We start from the raw sequence: 20653 nt of genomic DNA, 5'->3' as shown, positions 1-20653 counted from the left end.
TTCCGAGTTTTGTTTCGCCTGTAAATTTACAATTCTAACGGATTGAGACTCATTAATGCATATTATCGTTTTCAAAGAAAAAAAAAAACAAAAGACCGTTGCTACCTATCGGTTGTCATTTTTTCCAATCTCTTGCTAGATCAAACGACAACGTTTAGTTGCTCCAATCAATTTCTGGTTTCAGGTCTGCTAGTGCCTGGGATGGGAGGAGGGACTGAACCACAGTGAAGGCGCGGTTGAGTTCAAATCCATAACTTCAAAACAGAAAACAAGAATCACAATCAATGTGTGGAGACGCAACGAATTGGGACGAGGATGCTTACAGGGAAGGCATATTGAAAGAGCGAGAAATCCGAGCTCTCACCGTTTTTAGAACTGCATGGCCTCCCTCTTTAAACCCTACTCCTGACAACATCGTCGTCGCCTCCAGCGATGGATCAATAGCTTCTTATTCCATCTCCTCTTGCATTTCCAAGCTTGTACTTCTCTTTTTCTATTAACTCAATTAGTTCAATACAATCAATACAGGAAATAGTATTACGTGCTTTTTTCAATGTTTTTTTTATTTATTTATATACAGCCGTTGGGGTTCAACAATGCGAAAGCTCGTCAGTAAGTGCGGCGGCCGACCGAGCTATGTTAGTTGTTAGTTTTTTTTTAAGTATCCGATTGGGTACAATCAATTTTGCTGACTTAGAATGGTATTTGCTTAGGGTTGAACCCAATGTATTTCTTCAAGGGCACGATGGACCGGCTTATGATGTTAAATTCTATGGCAATGGTGATGATGCTTTACTATTGAGGTTCTGTTTACTACTTTCTATCATTTGCTTGTTTGTCCGCTACCTTTTCAGTTGTCAATTATGTGTATCTTATTGTGCTTTTCTTTACAGTTGTGGCGACGACGGTCGGGTTCGAGGATGGAATTGGAACGAATTTACCCAACTAGGAAATCTTACTTCATCGAAAGGTAATATGTATAAAAAATAGTACCTTTTCACTAAGATGAAGTTTGACCAAATTTCAAATTGCCACTTCTAAGTTGTTTTTAATTAGGTGAGCATTTTCCTTTATGTTTTTGCTTGATGACTTTATCTCTACTTATCATTTCTTTTGCTCTTACAGGAAACCACATGGAACCAGTACTTGATTTGGTAAATCCCCAGCATAAGTGAGTGATCTCAAATCATTAAATCTGCTGTTATGCAGGTTATTTTGTTTTTTACTCATTAACTCCTTTGTTGTTTATAGCCAACATAATCAGCTCCTGCAGCTTTTAATTTTGATCAACAATATCTTTTTTCTACCTTTTAAAGTGACGAACTACATCATCAAATAGTGCTGTATTTTAAGAGCTGATATAATGGTTGTTCTTATCTTAGATCAAATGTCTGTCTGAAGACATGGCAAGTTACTTATTGTGAGGCAGTGCAAACTCTACATATATAGTTGTGGACAAGGACTAGTGTGACTTTATCGACAGAGTAATCATTATTATTTGCTATAAACTGGATTTGTTCTAAGTAGCTTAAATTATTATTTTTTGTCTTAGCTGAATTACTCATTGTGATATATGCTACTTGCTGTAAACTTAATGATTGGTAAATACTGCAAACTATACTTTGTCAATGCTTAACTTATAACTATAATATGTAGGAGGTGGAAGATGTTGTTCCTTACATAAATGTTCTAATACTCGTATATTTTTTATGCTTAATTTTAGAGGTCCTTGGGGTGCTCTATCCCCAATCCCTGAAAACAATGCAATTGCTGTGGATACTCAGGTTCGACATTCTCCTATCTGTCTTTGATCTGATTGCACGTAGATTAGTTAGTGGATTATCTTCATGTTTTCACCTAATTCCTTGTAAATTAGGGAGGATGCATTTTCTCAGCTGCTGGCGATTCTTGTGCATATTGTTGGGATGTGGTATGTATTTCTTCAAGATGAGTAAGCCATTGTTATGAAACACCGTCGAAAGAGATCAAGTTCAGCGATGATTTTCCAATTATTTAGACAGAAACGTTTTATTATTATTTGTTTAGGAAGTATTATCTTATATACTTAGATGTTAACATTTACTTTCCTATCTATTAGTGAGGCAGTAGTATTTTATTTTAGGAAAAGATATGTTAGTAGTTTTCCTAACTAAGTAAGAACTCTTTCCTGTTGATGTCTTCATGTCAACAAAGTTTCAATAAAAGAAAGTTAATCTTCATGAGAAGTCAGAATTAGGGAGTTAGGGTAATCTCCTACAAATCACCATTGAGTCCCAAAGATAGGCCCCTCACAGAACAGGAAAAACAAGGGAAATCAAGAGGATTTTCCTGTGAATAGACCTGTGATGAGATCCTAACCCATAACAGTTAGTCATTTTATTAAGTTTTGCTATCAATCAAGGTGTTTGCACTTTTATTGCTGTTTAGACGGCTTCACATTATTTCCGTTTATTCTCAAACAAGTTCTAATTTCAGCATTACTTATGGAGCTTTGCAGGAGACTTGTAAGATCAAAATGGTTTTCAAGGGACACTTGGACTACTTGCATTGCATAGTTGCTCGTAATTCTATGAATCAGGTAATACCTTCTTTTTCATTTATAAATATTATGTTTTATATTTTGTTTAAATAATGTCAATTTAGTGTTTTCCTCTCAAAAATTTATGGGTTCTCATCTTATTATTTTGGGAAGAATGTCGATCTGGCAAGAAAAATGTTTTGGTAGTGAAAAAGGAAAATTCTTGAGGTGGTGAGCTTATTATGGATAAAAAAGGAGAAAAATTCTAGGCAAAGGAATAACGTAAAGCAAGGAGATCATCCATAGGTCCCATAGCAATTGCCAAAGGCGCGCCTTGGTGACGTAGGGGCAGTTTTAGGGTTTCTTTTACCGTTATAATATATTATACACGTGTTGTATAAATTGTGATCTGATCTGAGGGTCCCAAATAAGAAAAAAATACAAATATTAAAAGAGGAAGATATTATACAGTACATGTTTACATTAATCAGAAGGAAGAGCCAGAGATAGAGTCTTATTAGAAGTGAAAGAAGTATAGTACAACAGAAACACAGAAAACGAATTCAAACAGAAAGTGCATATAACACTAGAGTAGGAAAAAGGGCTAAAGTATCATCTTCTTCTAGTGTTCGAGGAAATGCTCCTGTAGTTGTTCGAGATGAGGAGGAATCGAGATGAGGAGGAAGAAGAAACTGATTTTTTTTATGAGGATGAAGAGGATCAGTTTCATGATCAAGAGTTTGACGATGCTTTAGATGAGGAGTGTGATAGTGATGATGAGGAGTGATGAATTTGGAGAGTTTTGATGAGAAGTAGAACTTAGGACTTAGTATTCAACTTTAGCTTTCTAATATGGGGTTTATTTTGCATTTTAAAATTTATTTATACTTAAGAATATTGTCATGACTTAGTATTCATTGCATTTTTATGTTAGTTTTATAGTTTTTATAGTTTTTTTGTGTTTGTAAGTGCGCCTTGTCTCGCTATGGCGCGCGCCATCGCCATGCGCCAAGGCTCCACGACTCCTAGCGCCTTAAGTGTGTCATGTGCCTTTAATAACTATGATAGGTCCTATAAAGTGGTTTCCATTGCAAATATAAGTCCCTGTAATCAAGAAGTTAGGATCATCATAGCAAATTTTTCTGGTGATTAATACTAACTTGCTGGTTACAGAAAACCCTGAACTTTTGGGCTTCATGAAATGATACATTTTCCTAATCTCCTGTTGGGTAAGGAGTTGATTGGACTTTTCTGTGAGAAATGATAATATGAAACGCTAGTTCATTTCTCTTCTCTCATTTGTTATTCAATCATTTCATGGTTCCTTGATTTTTTCCAGTAATGTCACGAGATCATACTAATTTAGATATAAAATTAATTTTCTTGTAAACAATTTTGTTCACTACAATTCATGATTTGATGCTATGGAATTTCCTGAAGTTTCTGCAGATATACAATTGAGGTTTTTTTTGGCTTTTCATCTTCTAATTTGTTGCTAGAACTATTCACAATAATGCTAGCTTTGTGTATCAAATTAGAGAGAATGATTTACAACCCTCTCAGTTTTGTTTTGTTGTTTTGATTTCAGATAATTACTGGTTCAGAAGATGGGACTGCAAGAATATGGGGTAAATTCCAGCCTCTGATTTAATATTCGAGCCACAAAGTTGACACAAATATATATTCTTGATGGTTACTCTCCTCTCATTTCCCAAGTGTTTTCTGTAATTTTACTTTTAGGGGAAGAGAAAATCTTTCTAGAATCAAACTATGTCCCTTCTCTCTCTTATGAAGCAGATAATTTTAGATTATGATAGCATAAAAAACCACTGTTTGTTTCTTATATAAGAAGACAGATGTCCGGTAGGTCATTTGAAATGAAATCTGAGATTATTTTGTTGCCACTGTTGTCCCATTCTGATTCTACTGTCAATGTAAAAATGTGACCACATAGAAAACTGTACTTACTTTGAGTTTTATTCATATGCTGTAGTTTTTTTATTACTTGTTTGTTAGCAATTGTGCTGCATAAATTGATAATGTTTATTCTCCTCAGATTGTAAGAGTGGAAAGTGTGTCCAAGTTATGGGCCCAGAGAAGGAGAATACACCAAAAGGTTCCAGATGTGTTAGCTGCATTGCTCTTGATACAAGTGAAAGCTGGTTGGTAAGAATTCATGCAGGCAAACTGTGATTGTATCTTTCCTTTTTGTATGATATTGATTATTTGACACGCTGAGTTGAGTAGTGTGTGAGACCGAGTTCAATGTAATTCGAAATGCGTCAGAAAAATATGTAGCGGCATGTTGAAGTTGACAGCGATTCGTGTGACAAATAATGATTCATTTAGATTTCACGTTTCCTGTTTTGTGTGACTTTATTTGACTGAATTGTTGATCCATAGGCTTGCAGCAATGGTCGGGGGCTATCAGTCTGGAATCTTCCAGCTTCTGAATGTGTTTCAAGGACATCTGCTACTGCAGCTATTCAGGATGTTGTATTTGATGACAACCAAGTAAGTCCTTTTTAGCCTCCCCAACAGTAGATTAAGCAGGTCGGTCTCTGAAGTTCACGATTTCTTTGGTGAAGCATCAGACTCCAATACTTCTTTTATTAGTTTCAATTTTTCTCATCATTTAAACAACTTGATGCACTACCATTTTTCTCATGCTTTGCCAGATTTTAGCTGTTGGAGCGGAGCCTCTACTCAGCCGTTTTGACATAAATGGCAGAATTCTTTCACAAATACCATGTGCTGCTCAGTCATCTTTTTCCGCCTCTATGCACACATCAGGGGTATATTTCTATTAAGCTCTGGTTTCACAGTGTTTCAACTTGTTGCTTCTTTCTTTGGTTGTGGTGGGAAACTGGTACATGGTCTTGAGTTAGTTTCTGTTTAGTCCCAGATAGTCTTGATTGTGTTGCATCCGGTAAAGTTGGATGTTAAATTTTTTTTTTTGTGCAAAAATCGAACTTATCTTTGAGTAATGAAAAACCGGCATAGAGACTGATAATTTTGAGATAGAAATGGTTTTTCAGATTTTTGCTCTCTACCTGAAATAGTTTCTCTTGAGTCTCTTTTGTTAATTAGGTGTCTGTGTTCCATTATTCAGGTAGTTGCAGTTGGTGGTTATGGAGGTCTTGTAGATATTATCTCTCAGTTTGGAAGCCACTATTGCACATTTCACTGCAAACATCTATAGAGATTACGTTGATCTGCTGCAATTCTGGTTAATTTCAGGTGGCTTATAACATCAGCAAGTAAGCGCCTATTTAGTTGCAGGATCTTGCATATCGTGTGATTTGCTTGCATTGAAGGAAAAGTTTGAAACGTTTGGAGAACACTTTTCGCTTGACTTTACAGTTATCATTTGGTAGGTATATGCATTTATTTATTTGTCAATTTCTTAGACCTTAATTAATAAGGAATATTGGTTACAATTATTAATTTTTGTTGTTGTGAGTAGCCAATTTCAATTACTTTCTCAAATGGTATGATATTGATTTACTTTGGCAAAATTATAATTTGGCCTCAATATTTGTCTAAGGGTCTTTTGGTTTACTTGTTCCTATTAGCTGTTTATTAGTTATTTTTTCTGCAAAAAGCAGTTGTTTCAGAATTTTACCAAACACTTTTAAAAGGCAAAAAATAGTTTCGGAAAATTGAAAAAACGGGCACTGAATATTTTCTTTAAGCCCTTTCTATTCTGATTTGGACATGGTTTTTTATTCTCCAATTTATTGGATTATCTAATCCTCGAACAATGGATCTCTTAATTTTGCAGATAAAAGAAACACAAAATTTGTAAATTTATAAATTTTATGAGCTGGGGTTAAAATTGAAAGCTAAAAAGGATCTGAAGTGAAGCTGAGATTTTGAACTTTAATATTTTTTATATGATAAATCAGATTCTTTATTTCTATTGTTATTATTATTAATTCTAACAAAAATTTGACTTTTTTTTAGAGATTCAATTGCTTTTTTTATTTGGAAAAATTACAAATGGGAGGTTCATTTACATATTTAGACCAATTACCTAATCCATTACCTTTTTAGATTATTTATTTGCGACTTTCTCAAAATACTCAAAACCTTTCATCTTCCCCCCCTTTCTTCTATTGGTTTCATCTCCCTTTGATGTCTATCTTTCCATCTTCCATTTCCTTTATATTGTGTGAAAAGAAATTCTTTACTATCCTGTCTATTCTTCCTCTATGTCTCTCTGTTTTTGTGAATGTATGTATCATCATCTTCCTGTTTCATGTTCGTCTTTTGGTTTCTTTCTTCTTGTGCGAATCAAAGGCATCGTTATTCGATGTTCTTCTGCGTTTATCATATGTTTATTATCGATTTCAATGGCAAAAAGCGGAAATAAGTTAAGTATCTATTGTTTCATCTTCATCCTTTTCAAAAAAATTACTTTGCAAAATGAGTTTGCATCACATTTAGCAAAGTCTGCGAAGAGAAAATCACCTAGAAAATTATGATTTTGCTTCGCAGAAAGCAAATCTGTGAAAGCTTGCGAAACAAAATCATCCTTTTCCAGATTGTTTTTCTCTTCGCAGGCTTCGCAGAATCGCTTTCAAAATCATCATTTTCCAGGTGATTTTCTCTTCGCAGACTTCACAAAATGTGACACAAACTCATTTTGCAAAGTAAAAATCATCATTTTCAAGTGTCTTTTTCTTTGCAGACTTCAGAGATTCTCTCTTTGCGAAGCTTTTCTTTCATTATTTCTCTAAAATGACTTAATTTTTGTGAAGGTTGAATACAAAAGCATTAATCATAGTGATCTGTTTATCTTGAATACAAAGGCATCGGTCACAGTGAGGGGTGATTGGGATGTGATAAAGATGGTGAACCTACCGATTTTTCTTGCTTCTGAAAAGAAAAGACAAATCACCATTATCATCCCAAATGCCATTAGTTCTGTATGATGTTGCCGATTTTTCTTGCTTCTGTAAAGTTTGGAAGCACTCCAATGTTCTAGTTCCTATCCGGACAGAATGACAGATATCAAGCCTAGTGCATAACGTTGCATACATAAGGCTACCAACCGCATTTGCGTAAGGAGTGTTTTCCATTTTCTAGATTTCTTGTTGTGTTTTTAGGCACATCTTTGAGTTTAGAACATGATCTTTGCTCATTGGGCTATCTATGGGTTTACAGTCTCGCATATTGAATTGCTCAAGAACTTTGTTGATGTAAATCTCCTGAGACAAGGCTAACAGCTTCTTAGAGCGATCCCTTGTGATCTTGACCCTGAGTATATATGATGCTTCTCCCATATCTTTCATCCCATATCTTTCATCTCAAAACTTGAACTTAACCAACTTTTGGGTTGATTTACAAAAGTCATATCATTACATGCAATTAGGATATCGTCAACATATAATGATAGAATGACAAACTTATTTCCGGAGCACTTGGTATAGACACAGTGGTCTTTTTCAATTTTATTGAAGTCACTCGATGTCATCTCATTATGAAAACGAAGGTACCATTGTCTTGAAGACTATTTGACGCCATAGATCGATTTGATCAATTTGCAAATCTTTTGTTCGCAGCCTTCTTGAATGAAACCTACATGTTGTTGCATGTAAGTTTCTTCTTCTAATTCTCCATTGAGAAAAGTAGTCTTAACATCCATTTGATGTAGCTTCAGGTCTAAACCTGCCACAATTGCGAGTATGAGCCTTATGGAAGTAAATCTCACAACATGAGAAAATGTCTCCTCAAAGTCTATTTCTTCATGTTGTGTATAACCCTTGGCGACTAAGCGAGCATGTACCTGTCGATATTGCCATCAGTCTTTAGCTTAATCTTAAGAACCCATTTGTTGCCAATTGCCCTTCTACCTTTGGGTAAGTCAACTAATTGCCAAACATGGTTGACTTGCATGGAAGTCATTTCTTCTTCTATTGCTTTAATCCATTTGTCCTTTTCGGGACATGAGAGAGCTTGTTGAATATTCTTCGGTTCCGCATCATCACAATGAGTTACTAAAAGAGATGAGCCTTCAACACTGAATCGTCGACGGTCAACTTTTTATCATTTAGTACAATGCGGTTTCAAGTCCTAATAGACTAATTTCATGTATTCATCATAATTCGGTATGTTCCCACTGGGACAAAGTTTCATATTGTCATAATAATGGGGAATAACACTCACACTTTCATCGAGATCTAGAGTATTCATAACGTTTTGAGTACATTGACATGATCTTGTTCCTCGAATTCCTAAGTGATTTGAACATTATTAGGTTCCTCGGAAATTCTCCCACTCGAATCGAGAGGTCCGTTAGGCTCTAATTCCTCATAATGAGTGCTATATTGGTCGACATCGCCTAATTTTGGAAACTCGTTTACTAGAAAGATGACATCTCGTGATTCAAATTCTGTGACTCTTTCATCTTCGTTTTCTCCCACTATAACATATCCTTTTGATAGTTTTGTGTATCTTACAAAGATACATTTCTTACCCCTCGGGCCTAGTTTCCAAACTTGCTCGATGTGTCATGGGCGAAAGCGGTGCAATCCCAAGGTTTTAAATAGTTTAAAACAGGCTTATGATCGGTCCACAGTTCATATGGAGTGGAAGTTACAGATTTGGAGGGAACTCGGTGTAGGACGTAGGTTGTCGTGAGCAATGCATCTCCCTAAAATGAAATGGGTAAGTTGGCCTCAGCAATCATTGACCTAACCATATCGAGAAGAGTTCTATTCCTCCTCTCGACAACACCATTTTGTTGCGGAATGTATTGAATTGTCAACTCATGCTCAATTCCTTTTTCACCACATAAAGCATTGGATTCATATGAAAGAGCTTAATGCCTCAAATTTGTAAGACATGAGATAAACGTGACCATATCTAGTATAGTCGTCAATAAAAGTGATGAAATATTATGTCCCGTACTTTTCCCTCACATTCATTGGACCACAAACATCTGAATGGATTAATTGTAAAGGGTAGTCGACTCTAGTAGCCTTTGCGGACAGTTTTCTTGACAATTTCTAAAGGCAAGTCTCACATGGTGGTAATTTGACGTGGTTCAAACTACCTAAAATGCCTTCTTTAGCTAATCGATTTATACAATTAGGGGAGTAGGAGAATGGTGTACAAGGAGCTCTCCCGTACAGGGCCTCAAATTTAAGGGGCCCAATTTTTTTTATTATACAAATCTAAATAAATTATTGTTATTAATTATTATGTAAAAAATTAAGTCAATGTTAACTTATCCAGAAAACTAACGCTCTAAGAGTCTTAAGGGGCCCAATTTTTATTTTTTTTATTATTATTATACAATATCTAATTTAATTATTTTTATTATATTTATTACGTTAAAAATCAAGTTAAAAGTATTTTGGTGTTTCATTTTGTAGAAACATTATTATTATATGAAGGCCTTATACACAAATAACCCCTTAAACTTGTCCAAATGTTGCAACTGCCCCCTCCAACTTTCAATTGTAACAACTTACCCCTTAAACTTGTCTAATTGTAAAACATAACCCCAAATTGAGAATTTTTTTACCCTGTACTTGAAGCAACCGTAAAAACGTTTTCCCGGATTCGTATCACGCCAAAGATCTGATTATCACACTCCACGAGCGTTGCAGCTTTTGTATTTCACGTGTTTCTTCAATTACAGTCCATGTCAGCAATTTGAGGTTATGTTTTACAATAGGACAAGTTTGAGGGGTTATGTTTTACAATTGGACAAGCTTGAGGGGTAATTTCTTACAATTGAAAGTTCGGGGGGGGGGGGGGGCAGTTGCAATATTTGGACAAGTTCAGGGGGTTATTTGTGTATTAGGCCTTATATGAAAGTATTAATTTTGTACTGAATATGGCCCAATTATTTTTTCATTTAGCATAGGATCCCGAAAATGTTTAAGACGACCCTGCATACGATCTTGGCCTATGTGATTCAAACGAGTATGCCATAATAATGCATCTTCATCAATAGAAGGAAAAGAAGAAACAATATTAAGGGAAATGAAATTATTATAAGTACTTAACTCAACATCCATGACAATTAAACCATTTGTAAAATAACCAGATCCATTAAAGGATCTAGCAAACACAACTTCAAGTTGTTATTGTTGAAAAGAAAAATTAATTCATCAATAATGAAACATAAATGAGATTTCAACGAAACTTAGGGGTCTGTAGCTTGCTCTTTGCCCTTGTCATAGAAACACTTACGTTTCCTTCCTTGAGCTTTGGGGACATTACCTTTGGGATGAGAAACGACATAATGTGCTCTAGAATTCACTCTAACATCAGCTAAACAACCCTCTTCTAGCTCGAGGTGGCGATTTATATCCTCAAATGTTTTAACCGATGTGGAATGAGTCAGTTGCATCTTTATATGCTCCCAACTATTTGGCAATGGGCGAATAACAGCTAGAACTTTCTACTCATGAGTCAACTTGTGACCTCCTACATCAAGGGAACTAATCATGTTGGACATTTCTCTTAGCAGGTTTCGTTAGAAGGTCAGCAACCATGTCATGAGTCGAGCCATATTTTAATTTATACAGACTTCTTTACATGCAACTAAATCTCTAACAAAATGATACTGAATCTTTTGGGGTCCTGATAGTGCCGACCATAACTATCATGACACAGAAAAAAGAGAAAGATTAGGTCATGCACTAAATCTTTTAGGGATAAAAAACCAACTTCGATCCATTTATTTGAGGAACATACAACTCACAACAAAAACAATTTTTCAAATTACATGTATGTATGTGGTTACACAATATTTGCAAACAGACTACAGTCATATAATTATATGCAACAAATGATATATAAATTTAAAATACTATTTGATTCTCTATCATGAATTAATAATCAATGAATTAGAAAAAATATTTTTAATAATTAATCATAGCTACATTTAAAATATATTAACAATACAATTTAAATATCTAAAAATCAAAAAGTATAATAATTTTTTATTAAAAAATACTTTTAATCAGAACGGGTCTCTAAAGAATTAATTTTTAAAATTTGAAAAATGTTTTATATTTCTGTAATTTAATTTTAAATAATATCTATTCTATTTTATTCTATTACATTCCATAAACCAAATGACACCTTAGTGTTAGAGAGAATGAGAGTTACTTTGATTCTATATTATTTTTAAAAAACGGTACACTATACTACTTGGCGTTATAACTATTTCACGAATCTCAAATTTATTTCTAACAAAAATTGTTTTCAGACGTTTAGTTTAAATATAAAAAAAATGAAAATAAAGTAAGAATGATATATAAGAATAACTGTTTTTTATCCTCAAATTAAATTTAACACCAATTTTTAGATTTAATTTCTTAATAAATAGCAAGAATAATCATTGGAATTTGAAAATATATTCGGATCAAATATATTATATGTCCGTAACTAATATGAATAGAGTTAAATTATATGGTAATTAGGTTAAAGATATTGATCATATGTGTCTAGTAAGGTGACACTTTCATATGGTACCTGCATTGGGGATGAATCCGAGTAGAAATTCCAACTCTAAAGTCAGTATATATAATCTAGAAAGAGAAAGTAGAAACAAGATTGAGAATGTAATTAATGTGCCCTCAAGTGGTGACCTAATGGAAAAGACTAGCATGACCCTTGTAGGCGATTGTGAATGGCACGCGTGGCCTGCACGTGGGGAGTGATGGTTGAGCCTGGGTGACTCGTGTTGGTCCTTGATTGGATATATTTTTATAAAAAAATCCCCTCCTAAGACCTCATGATGAGTATGTATATAAAGGTGGCGTGTGTTTTGGGAATGATGATTTTTGGAATTGAAACGACGCATTTGAGAATAGATCCGCCCAATTTCTCATGGTTTTAATCTACCTCATCTTTTGCTTATAAAAAGGTAACTTTTGAATTCTTTCTCCTTTGTACCTTCCTTTACCTTTTTAGAGCTTTTGTACTCTTTCTTTTCAAAGATCCTACCGGTGAGGTGTAATATGGTCCAATTATACTTTTTATTTATGACTGTTGCATCATTTGAGAGAAATCTGCTGATTTAGTATCTTTTATGTATCTCTCACATAAAAATTAATATTTATTTAAAATAAAATATTATCTGGGTCTAAAAAACCCACATATAAAATTATTGATTTTTTTATATGTGACGAGGATACCAAATTGAGAACAACAGATTCACTTCCGGATCATTTATCACTAGGGATGGATACAGGTACTATACCCGTGGGTACTCGGCACTACCCGACCCTAATGGGACTACCCGTACGTACCCTGTATAAAAGGGTGTGGGACGGGTATGGGATCAAAACCATTACCCGTTAGGGTAATGGGACGGGTATGGGAATACCCCTTAGGGTACCCGGTACCCGTTACCCGCCATAATTTTTTATATATTGATAAATATCATTGTTTTTTAGATGTAAGACGTGAGATTTGAACTGCAATCTTTTGTTTTTCAACCATTGAGTGATACCACTAAACTACTTTATTCTTATTAATTAAGGTTCAATTTGTTCAATTTTTAGACAAATGATTTATTAAATTTATACTCTGTTAAATTTGTAATATTTTTATTTTATTTATTGATTCTTAACGGATAAGGGTACCCGCAAATTAAATGAGACGGGTATGGTATGCAAAAACTATACCCGTTAGGGTAATGGGACGGGTATGGGTAGTTAAAAAATAAAAGGGTAAGGGTTTGGGATTAGCATTACCCGCGGGTACCCTACCCGTTACCATCCCTATTTATCACCCTCCTTTTACTATTTATAAAACAACTATAATATTTAATACTTTCAATATCTACCCTATTTAATACTTTCAGTATTTATATAAAACTTAAAAAATTCAAATTTTTAGTAATTAGTTTTCTTAGTTTTTTAAGTTTTAAAAGTATTTACTTATTTCATCAAGTTTTATAAAATTGTAAATGATTTATTAAAGAAATGTTATAAAAAAAAAATATTAACCAATGATAGAGATATAATTAGAATATTCTTGAACTTTGAAGTATGAGAGGTCTTACTCAAAAAGAATAATCAAAACATGTGAGTCTTAATATAATAATTATTAAATATGAGAATAATCAAAACATGTGAGTCTTAATATAATAATTAAGAAACAAAAAGAATAAGTTTTTTAATAAACAAACTATATGAATAATTATATTATACATATAAAAGTGAAGGCTTGGGAACAGTAAAATTAGGAAATTTTGGCCAAATTTTTCCAATCTTACCCTTAGACTCTATATTGACCGTGTTACCCTTTCATTCACCAATAACTTTCAGCCCCTGCACACAACTGTAGTGCAGTGGAATTACGGTTTAAAATTTATTTCTAATCCCTTTTAGTTTGATCTTTGTCCGTTAACCATTGATTGAATAAAACCTTTTTGGATCCGTTCAAGGATAAAAACTTACCCGGACTGTCTCTTCTAGAGACGGCTGAAGAATCCACAAAGTAGTAAGATCTCCGTAGTCAGGTGCACAAACAGCCATCGAGCTAAAACCGGCGCTAGCCGAAGAACGAAAAAGAACTGAAGAGGAAAGGAACTTTGCCAAAATCCCACTATGTCAATTGCATTGTGTCTGGCGAAAAATCCTTTTGGTGAATATGTATGGTGGCCGAAATTGTATATTAGTTAATTAGGGTTAGAGTGTTTTAATTTATATATAGTGTATTCCTAAACCTAATTGGTTTAGGGTTAATTGGTTAATTATAAAATTAATCCAATCCTAATCTAATTACATAAATAAATACCAATAATATTTATTCTATGCAATTAATTATGATTAGATTAAATTTAATTACTCTAATTAAATGAATAACACTAATTAATAAATTGACATATTAATCTAATTAATTATTCACCGAATGCAATTTCATTAATTTACAAATTAATTAATTACATCCCGCAAACTAATTAATTAATTAAATACTCAACACTTAAAACCATTAATCAATTACATTGATACGAAAAAAAATCTTCTGTCCCGAATTCTCTGTCCCCTTCCCTGTCCCCCATTCAATTTTTGACACGTGTCCCTTTAACTACACTTTAACCAAAGTTAAGTATATCTAACCATAGTTAGTAACAAGTGAAGCTCTTAGCCTGTTGATTGGGAGCTTACCTATGATCTTAGAGGTCATGGGTTCGAATCACATCCGGGTGGGATGGGTTAAGAGTTTTTCTTTCTTCTTAATGTAATTTTTCTTTGTTTAATGTAAGTGCATTGCGCACAACTTTAAAAAAAAAAAAAGTAAGATAAAAGGGACACGTGTCAAAAATTGAATGGGGGACAGGGAATTCGGGACAGAAGATTTTTTTCCAACTAATCAATTAATTAACCACCAATTAATTACCTTGACATTTCATTGTCAATCAATTAATTAATTCCATCTCTCCAATATATCGTTCTATAAGTTCTAACTCAGATGTTCGATGTGCACGATCCTATGGGACTGTCCTTAGCTAGCAGTGGGCTTATGGCTCACAGACAGTAAGTGGGTTCTAGCAAACCATTACTGCCCCTAACTAAGACAGAGTTTCAGCAGTCTAAAGATGCAGAGACCATGTAGTTATCTCTTAACGTCTTTTACCATTTGATATCGATATTATAAACTAGAGGCATGGCGGCTGTCATCCTCTCTAATGTTTATGAATCAGATAAGTAAACTACTTATCAGGGTGTGGCCACACACTTATCAATCTCACTTATCAAGTGGCCTGTGATATCATCTCACTATTACGTGAGTGGTAATTCCATCACTTCACTATCAATACCAATGTGTTCACCTGTTCACCCAATCATACCCGTATTTGGCATCCTGTTACAGACCTGTTAGGCGTATGTCAAAGTGAACCGGATCCCATATTGATATTATAATGAAATCTAGTCTGAAGACAGTTAGAGACCTACTTAAGAAAACTAATGACACAACCACCATGTAGTTTTCTCGGGCGGATCGATCCAGTCACATGTATACAACATGTACCCATATTCACAACTGACTTATCAAGTGCTATGGCTAGTATCAATTACTACCATACAGTCATCGAATATACAAGTCTGTGGTCCTAATCATTCCCATGATAGAATAGACTTGGGATACGGTTTTACGATTATCAATCAATGGATTCTCTATTCATATTATATCACAAGATATAAATGAACTAGATTAATGCCTTTATTAATGTGACACAAGTACATTTTATAAGAACCAATGCCTATGAACTAGGGCACACCAACAGTTTTCAGTTCACAAACCTCGATATCTGGGCCATCTTCTTCTCCCTTCTTTCCTTGCTCTCTTTCTTCGATTTATCTCTCATTCTCTACTTTCAAACTTTCATTTTCAGAAACTCATTCTCCTCCTCCATACAATACAGGGTTCTTGCTCGGTCGGAGAAGCTCGCAGCCGTTCCAAAACTAAACAATGAGGAGGTAATTTTGATTTCTTTTGTTTGAATCTATTTTCCTTTTTCTTTGCCTAATTTTTGTTCCTTTTTGCAGGATTTATGAATTAAATATGAAATTCCCTTTCAGGGTTGGTTTTCAATCAACTGTACCAGAGTATTATTCTCCTTTTTCCTTTATTTTCCTCCTCCTTTATCTCTGTTTTGTTTTTACGATTTGCAAATCTCTTATTTTTTATTCAGATGGGCAGTGATACCTTACCATCCGAAATCGCCCTTGCCAGATCGGTTTCTGTGGATTATTTGCAAATCTCTTTATAATGTCGTTGGAAGGTAATTTACTTTAGTTCAATTTCATTGAATGTATTTTAATTAGTTCTGGTTATTTTCTTTATGCTTTTGTATTATCCCTGTTTTATTGTCAGCTCCTTATTGGAACAGAATGACCACCTATGCTTCTTTAATCTTTGTAGCCTTTGGAATACATTCTCTGCTAGCAGAAGCATAATGTGTGATTGCTCATTTACATGATTTTACTAATTTGCAATTGAAACACTAATATAAACTCCTACTTTCCTATCCAAATTGAAATTTTAATGCCTAATTGTTCAGGTTAAAAATTTGAAGTTTTTTATTCCCTAATAACTATTTCACGCCAACTTACTGATTTTTCACTTCTAACACTATTATAAATCCTTAATTACCCGTGAAAATCAATATTTCCCTGCCACTAACGAAATTGAAGTTCATTTTCTCCTCAACACCTTTTGTTTGTTATATTTTAAGTCTCTCTAGGATCTAATGCATAAATTTTGGGTGAACATTAATTACATTTTCTTTTTTTCACCCCGGCCAAAACATATTTCTTATTTCCATCAATTTTTATATATAACTGCATTGCCCTTAAGAGCTATTTCTTCCACTGCTCTATTGCCTGGATTCTTCAAACTTAGTTTTATGCTATCAGAATTTTTAGATCTTTACGCTATTAGGTTATGGCAATTCTATTTGTTATTTTTGCTTAATGACTTCTACATATGCTTTTAATTTCTTCTTTTCCGGTTTTGTTTATGTGTTCTTTATGTATTTGGTGTTCTTTGAATTTAGATCTATGTGTGTTTCACTTGGTTTTGTACATGGACTCTATGCTGGTTCCTTCTCTTTAGATGGTCCTTTCATGTTATCTGAATTATGAATGGACGGGTAACTTCCTTAATCATAAATTGGCCTTTCATGTTGCTTATCTTTTGGGTTTTACTCATAGTGATAGCGGTTGGAAATTAAGGCTAAGCTATAGCAGCGGAAATATAAAAATTTTAGCCTATTTCCTTTTAACAATAGGATCCGTTAATCGTTATTTCATATAAAGAGGGATAAGAAGGAATACCTTTCGATGAACAATCTACCGTTGTTAAAGAAGCGCCCACAATTCTTCTCCGAGATTCCAACCACAAAGTATAACACGGTGAGGTTAAGATGGAATCAACCCTTATGAGATGCAACCAAATTAGATTGCCTCTAATTAACCAACACAAGATCAAAGAGAAAAGGAGATGAATGAGATTAATCAATTGACGGAAGCCGTATGAATTCTTGTCCACGAACTAGGGGATGCGAATTCACTTTCTCTCTCTTAATGTAGGTTTCGAAAATCACAATAAGGGGAGAGGATAGGCTTGGTCAAAATTCTCATAAGGAGGGGGTATATATAGTCACTTGTATCTAAACCCTAGTTAGATAGGAATAGGTTACTTAATAGGAATTCCATTCGGAATAGGATTCCTAATTATTATCTTATAATATATCAAATACATTTAGGATAATAATAAATAACCTAATTGGATAATAATAGGAGTATATTAATCTAATTAAAACTCCTAACTTAATTATCTCTTAATTAATTTAATTCACAAACCTAATCAAATTAGGATTAATGGAATTAAAATAATTCCTTATTTACTATATATAAATTTTGGCCCCCTCTATATAAATGGGCCTTACTGGGCTCATTTGGGCTTCCATCTATTAATGACATTCATCTCTCTTTTGGTTCCAAGTCTTATGTGTGATCCATTAGGTTCTTACTACTTCTGGCCGTATGCAACTATTAAATTAATTTCTTCAAGAATTATATTTAATCCTTACATAACGGAATGATGTACTGAGTATGTTATTGGCAAGTCTTGCATAACGGAATGATGTACTGAGTATGTTATTGGCAAGTCTGTAATCATTCCCCCAGAGTCCGTTAAGAAGACAGGTTGATTCTGTCGTTAACCCTTCCGTATTAGTTACAGTATAATTCGATCCTTTATCAACTACATCCTTGAACTGAATCTTATGACTATGGGTGATGTCAAGTCACATATAGCGAGACGTTCATTTTACTTGTACAGGCCGAGTCAACTCAAATAGATAGGTTAAGTGAAATCTGTATTTCTACTCTTAAGCTATCACCTTGCAAGGATTTAGAGTCGAGTCTTCCACAAGCGATCCTTGGATGTATCTCCCATTAATCGGGAGTGATAAATGCTCAATCCAATGTATAACTACCCTGACATTACCTCCTGTGACACCCAACCTTTGCAGTTCACACCCCAGAGTCATCTCTGTTAAGGATTGTGAGACCACATGATCAAAGTCTCACATTCAGTAATTCAGGATGACCAATTAACATTCCTTTGAGTCTGAGGATTAGTTATACCTATTAATACCAATGAGATGAACAGGTGACAATGAAGAATCTACCCATCCTGTTATCTCAAAACGGATCCCCAATCCTAATGAACGACGTTTCATCGGATCTATGTAACTGTCCAGATATCTACATATATGAAGCTTGTGAGATCAGCTTTCTGTCGGACAGAAGACATTGTTACATACAAGTCTCAACAGTGATATATCAATCCTAAACATATCACTTGACTTGGGGTGGTTTTAAGTTTATAGTTTATTATAAAGTTTTGTCTCACTTCATGCTTGTATGTACTTTATAATCACTTTAAACAAACTTACGGATTTCCTTTTATTAGACTTTATTTAGTGCTTAAAAGGGGTTGCCTTTATATAGTTATAAAACATATATCTCATTAAAACAAATGACATAAAGAACAATTCATTTACATTAAGTTTGTATCCTGCAACAATTGTCTATAGGACACTAAACCCCAACAATAGCATCTCTTATTTTCCTCTCTCAGTAGCGCCAAGCTCGATAAAGAGATGATCATAACCCGTTTGGACCAACATGCTCCATCAGTTGCTTCATTGATTTGTGGTTCTGTGCTCATATGGAGTAAAGGGAGTTCCCATTTTCTACAATTTCGATTCATATGTATATATATAATATTTGCAATTATGGACCATACTTATATGTGTGCATATGCATAAATTTCATCTATTTAGATTTTATTTGTTAAGATGTGGATGTTGCTTCAATGCTGAAAAAAAAAGTATTACACATGCAAATTTTTTGAACAAAAATATTTGGCTCACATTAATCTAACATTTTTTTTATTATTATAAAAGACAAACTTATGATAACTAGTTTCAGATTGTTTCTTCCAATACATGTTAATTAGAATATATATTTTTATCCATGTATATAAATGCAAATAAAGTTTAATGGGATATCATCTTTGTTCTATATTTTTCTTTTTTGACAAACTGTATTCGCATTATATTTGTGGAAACTGTTACATGTTGAAGCAATGATGCTGTTAAATCATTTTCTAACTTCAGTGGTAATTTGTTATTATCTTTGTTGTTTCTTTAATTGTTTATGGGTTAGTTTAAGTTTGTTTGCTCCACCTCAATTTCGTTTGTTGTGTGCAGGTCTAAGAAGATGGTTGTGTTTGAAAACATTTGGGTATGATATTTATAGTAGAGGCTGGAGTTCGAATGTACAAGAACTTGCAATAGATAGGATTAAAGATTTTATAGAATGGCGGGGAGCGCGTTGTTTGTCACATGTTAGATTCAACATCTAGATGTTATCAATTTCAGTTTTTGAGTATGGTGTAAATGTATTCTTTTAACTCTAACTTCAGTTTCTTTACTGATATAATAGCCGACGGATCGAGGATTTTAGTTAGCAAATGCGTATCAGATAAGTTCTCGGATAAACTTTGATCAGGATCCAAGTCAAAATGTTATCCACGAAAAGAATAAGGTGTTTATTTTGTTTTGCGTCTTTGCTTGAGTTTATATTGAATGATAATTTTTCCTTTCAAAGAATGAATATCCTTATTACAATTAATATCAATGTGTTGTGTTTATAGCAGAGATATATTTTCTGAATTGTATGCAAAAGAGAAATTCATTGTATCCAATACTACTATGATTTCAGTTTGTATTGGTATTTTGAAAATTGCATGCTGCAGGAATGCTGTAACAGTTTGTGTTTGATTGGGGTATATTGGTTGTCCTAGGTTTAAGGAAATGTTTCCTATTGTAAACATCGTGAAGCAATAGAATTCGCTCCTCCCTCAAGTGGTTTGCAATTTCCAGTTTCTAGATTTTTGTGTTACGTAATTTGCTATTTTGAATTTATTTCGGTTCTAATTTTGAATTTTGTAATGAACTCTTCATTTGCAGAAATTCCATTGGGTTGTATCTTATGTTCTCATTATTCTTTCTTCATTCCGATAACTTTCGTCCTATCTTTGGGGAAGTATCAATTTAGGCTCTACATACAAAATAACACC

At 33.9% G+C, this 20653-nt stretch overlaps 1 protein-coding gene and 1 long non-coding RNA gene across 3 annotated transcripts; both read left to right on the top strand.

The window, feature by feature from the left end:
* The first annotated feature begins 133 nt into the window (after positions 1 to 133).
* Positions 134 to 5980, top strand: LOC136203768 (THO complex subunit 6). 2 transcript variants are annotated; one of them, XM_065994991.1, is made up of 13 exons: positions 134 to 479; positions 581 to 612; positions 714 to 803; positions 894 to 970; positions 1126 to 1171; positions 1724 to 1784; positions 1877 to 1930; positions 2498 to 2578; positions 4107 to 4146; positions 4575 to 4684; positions 4922 to 5032; positions 5197 to 5313; positions 5759 to 5980. In XM_065994991.1, the coding sequence occupies exons 1-13, from the start codon at positions 285 to 287 to the stop codon at positions 5780 to 5782; spliced, it is 1038 nt and encodes a 345-aa protein (XP_065851063.1). In that variant the 5' UTR covers positions 134 to 284; the 3' UTR covers positions 5783 to 5980. The 2 variants fall into 2 exon arrangements, with proteins under 2 accessions (XP_065851063.1, XP_065851062.1); XM_065994990.1 differs by having other exon boundaries at positions 135 to 479; positions 5631 to 5980.
* A 9802-nt stretch (positions 5981 to 15782) lies between these two features.
* Positions 15783 to 20175, top strand: LOC136203668 (uncharacterized). The gene is made up of 4 exons (XR_010674938.1): positions 15783 to 15975; positions 16045 to 16104; positions 16191 to 16280; positions 19782 to 20175. It is a non-coding gene; the product is annotated as an uncharacterized lncRNA (long non-coding RNA).
* The last annotated feature ends 478 nt before the right edge of the window (positions 20176 to 20653 follow it).

This window comes from Euphorbia lathyris, chromosome 8 (genome assembly GCF_963576675.1).
Source record: "Euphorbia lathyris chromosome 8, ddEupLath1.1, whole genome shotgun sequence".
NCBI lineage: Eukaryota > Viridiplantae > Streptophyta > Magnoliopsida > Malpighiales > Euphorbiaceae > Euphorbia > Euphorbia lathyris.
The sequence above is the reverse complement of the archived record's forward strand: the minus strand, read 5'-3'. Positions and strand labels throughout refer to the sequence as shown.

Bases quoted from the DNA above. Each gene is read 5' to 3' on its own strand.
- LOC136203768 (XM_065994990.1), top strand. From the start codon at position 285: ATGTGTGGAGACGCAACGAATTGGGACGAGGATGCTTACAGGGAAGGC. The intron at 1,931-2,497 runs GTATGTATTTCT...GGAGCTTTGCAG, and splicing joins GTGCATATTGTTGGGATGTG to GAGACTTGTAAGATCAAAAT. The intron at 4,685-4,921 runs GTAAGAATTCAT...GTTGATCCATAG, and splicing joins ATACAAGTGAAAGCTGGTTG to GCTTGCAGCAATGGTCGGGG.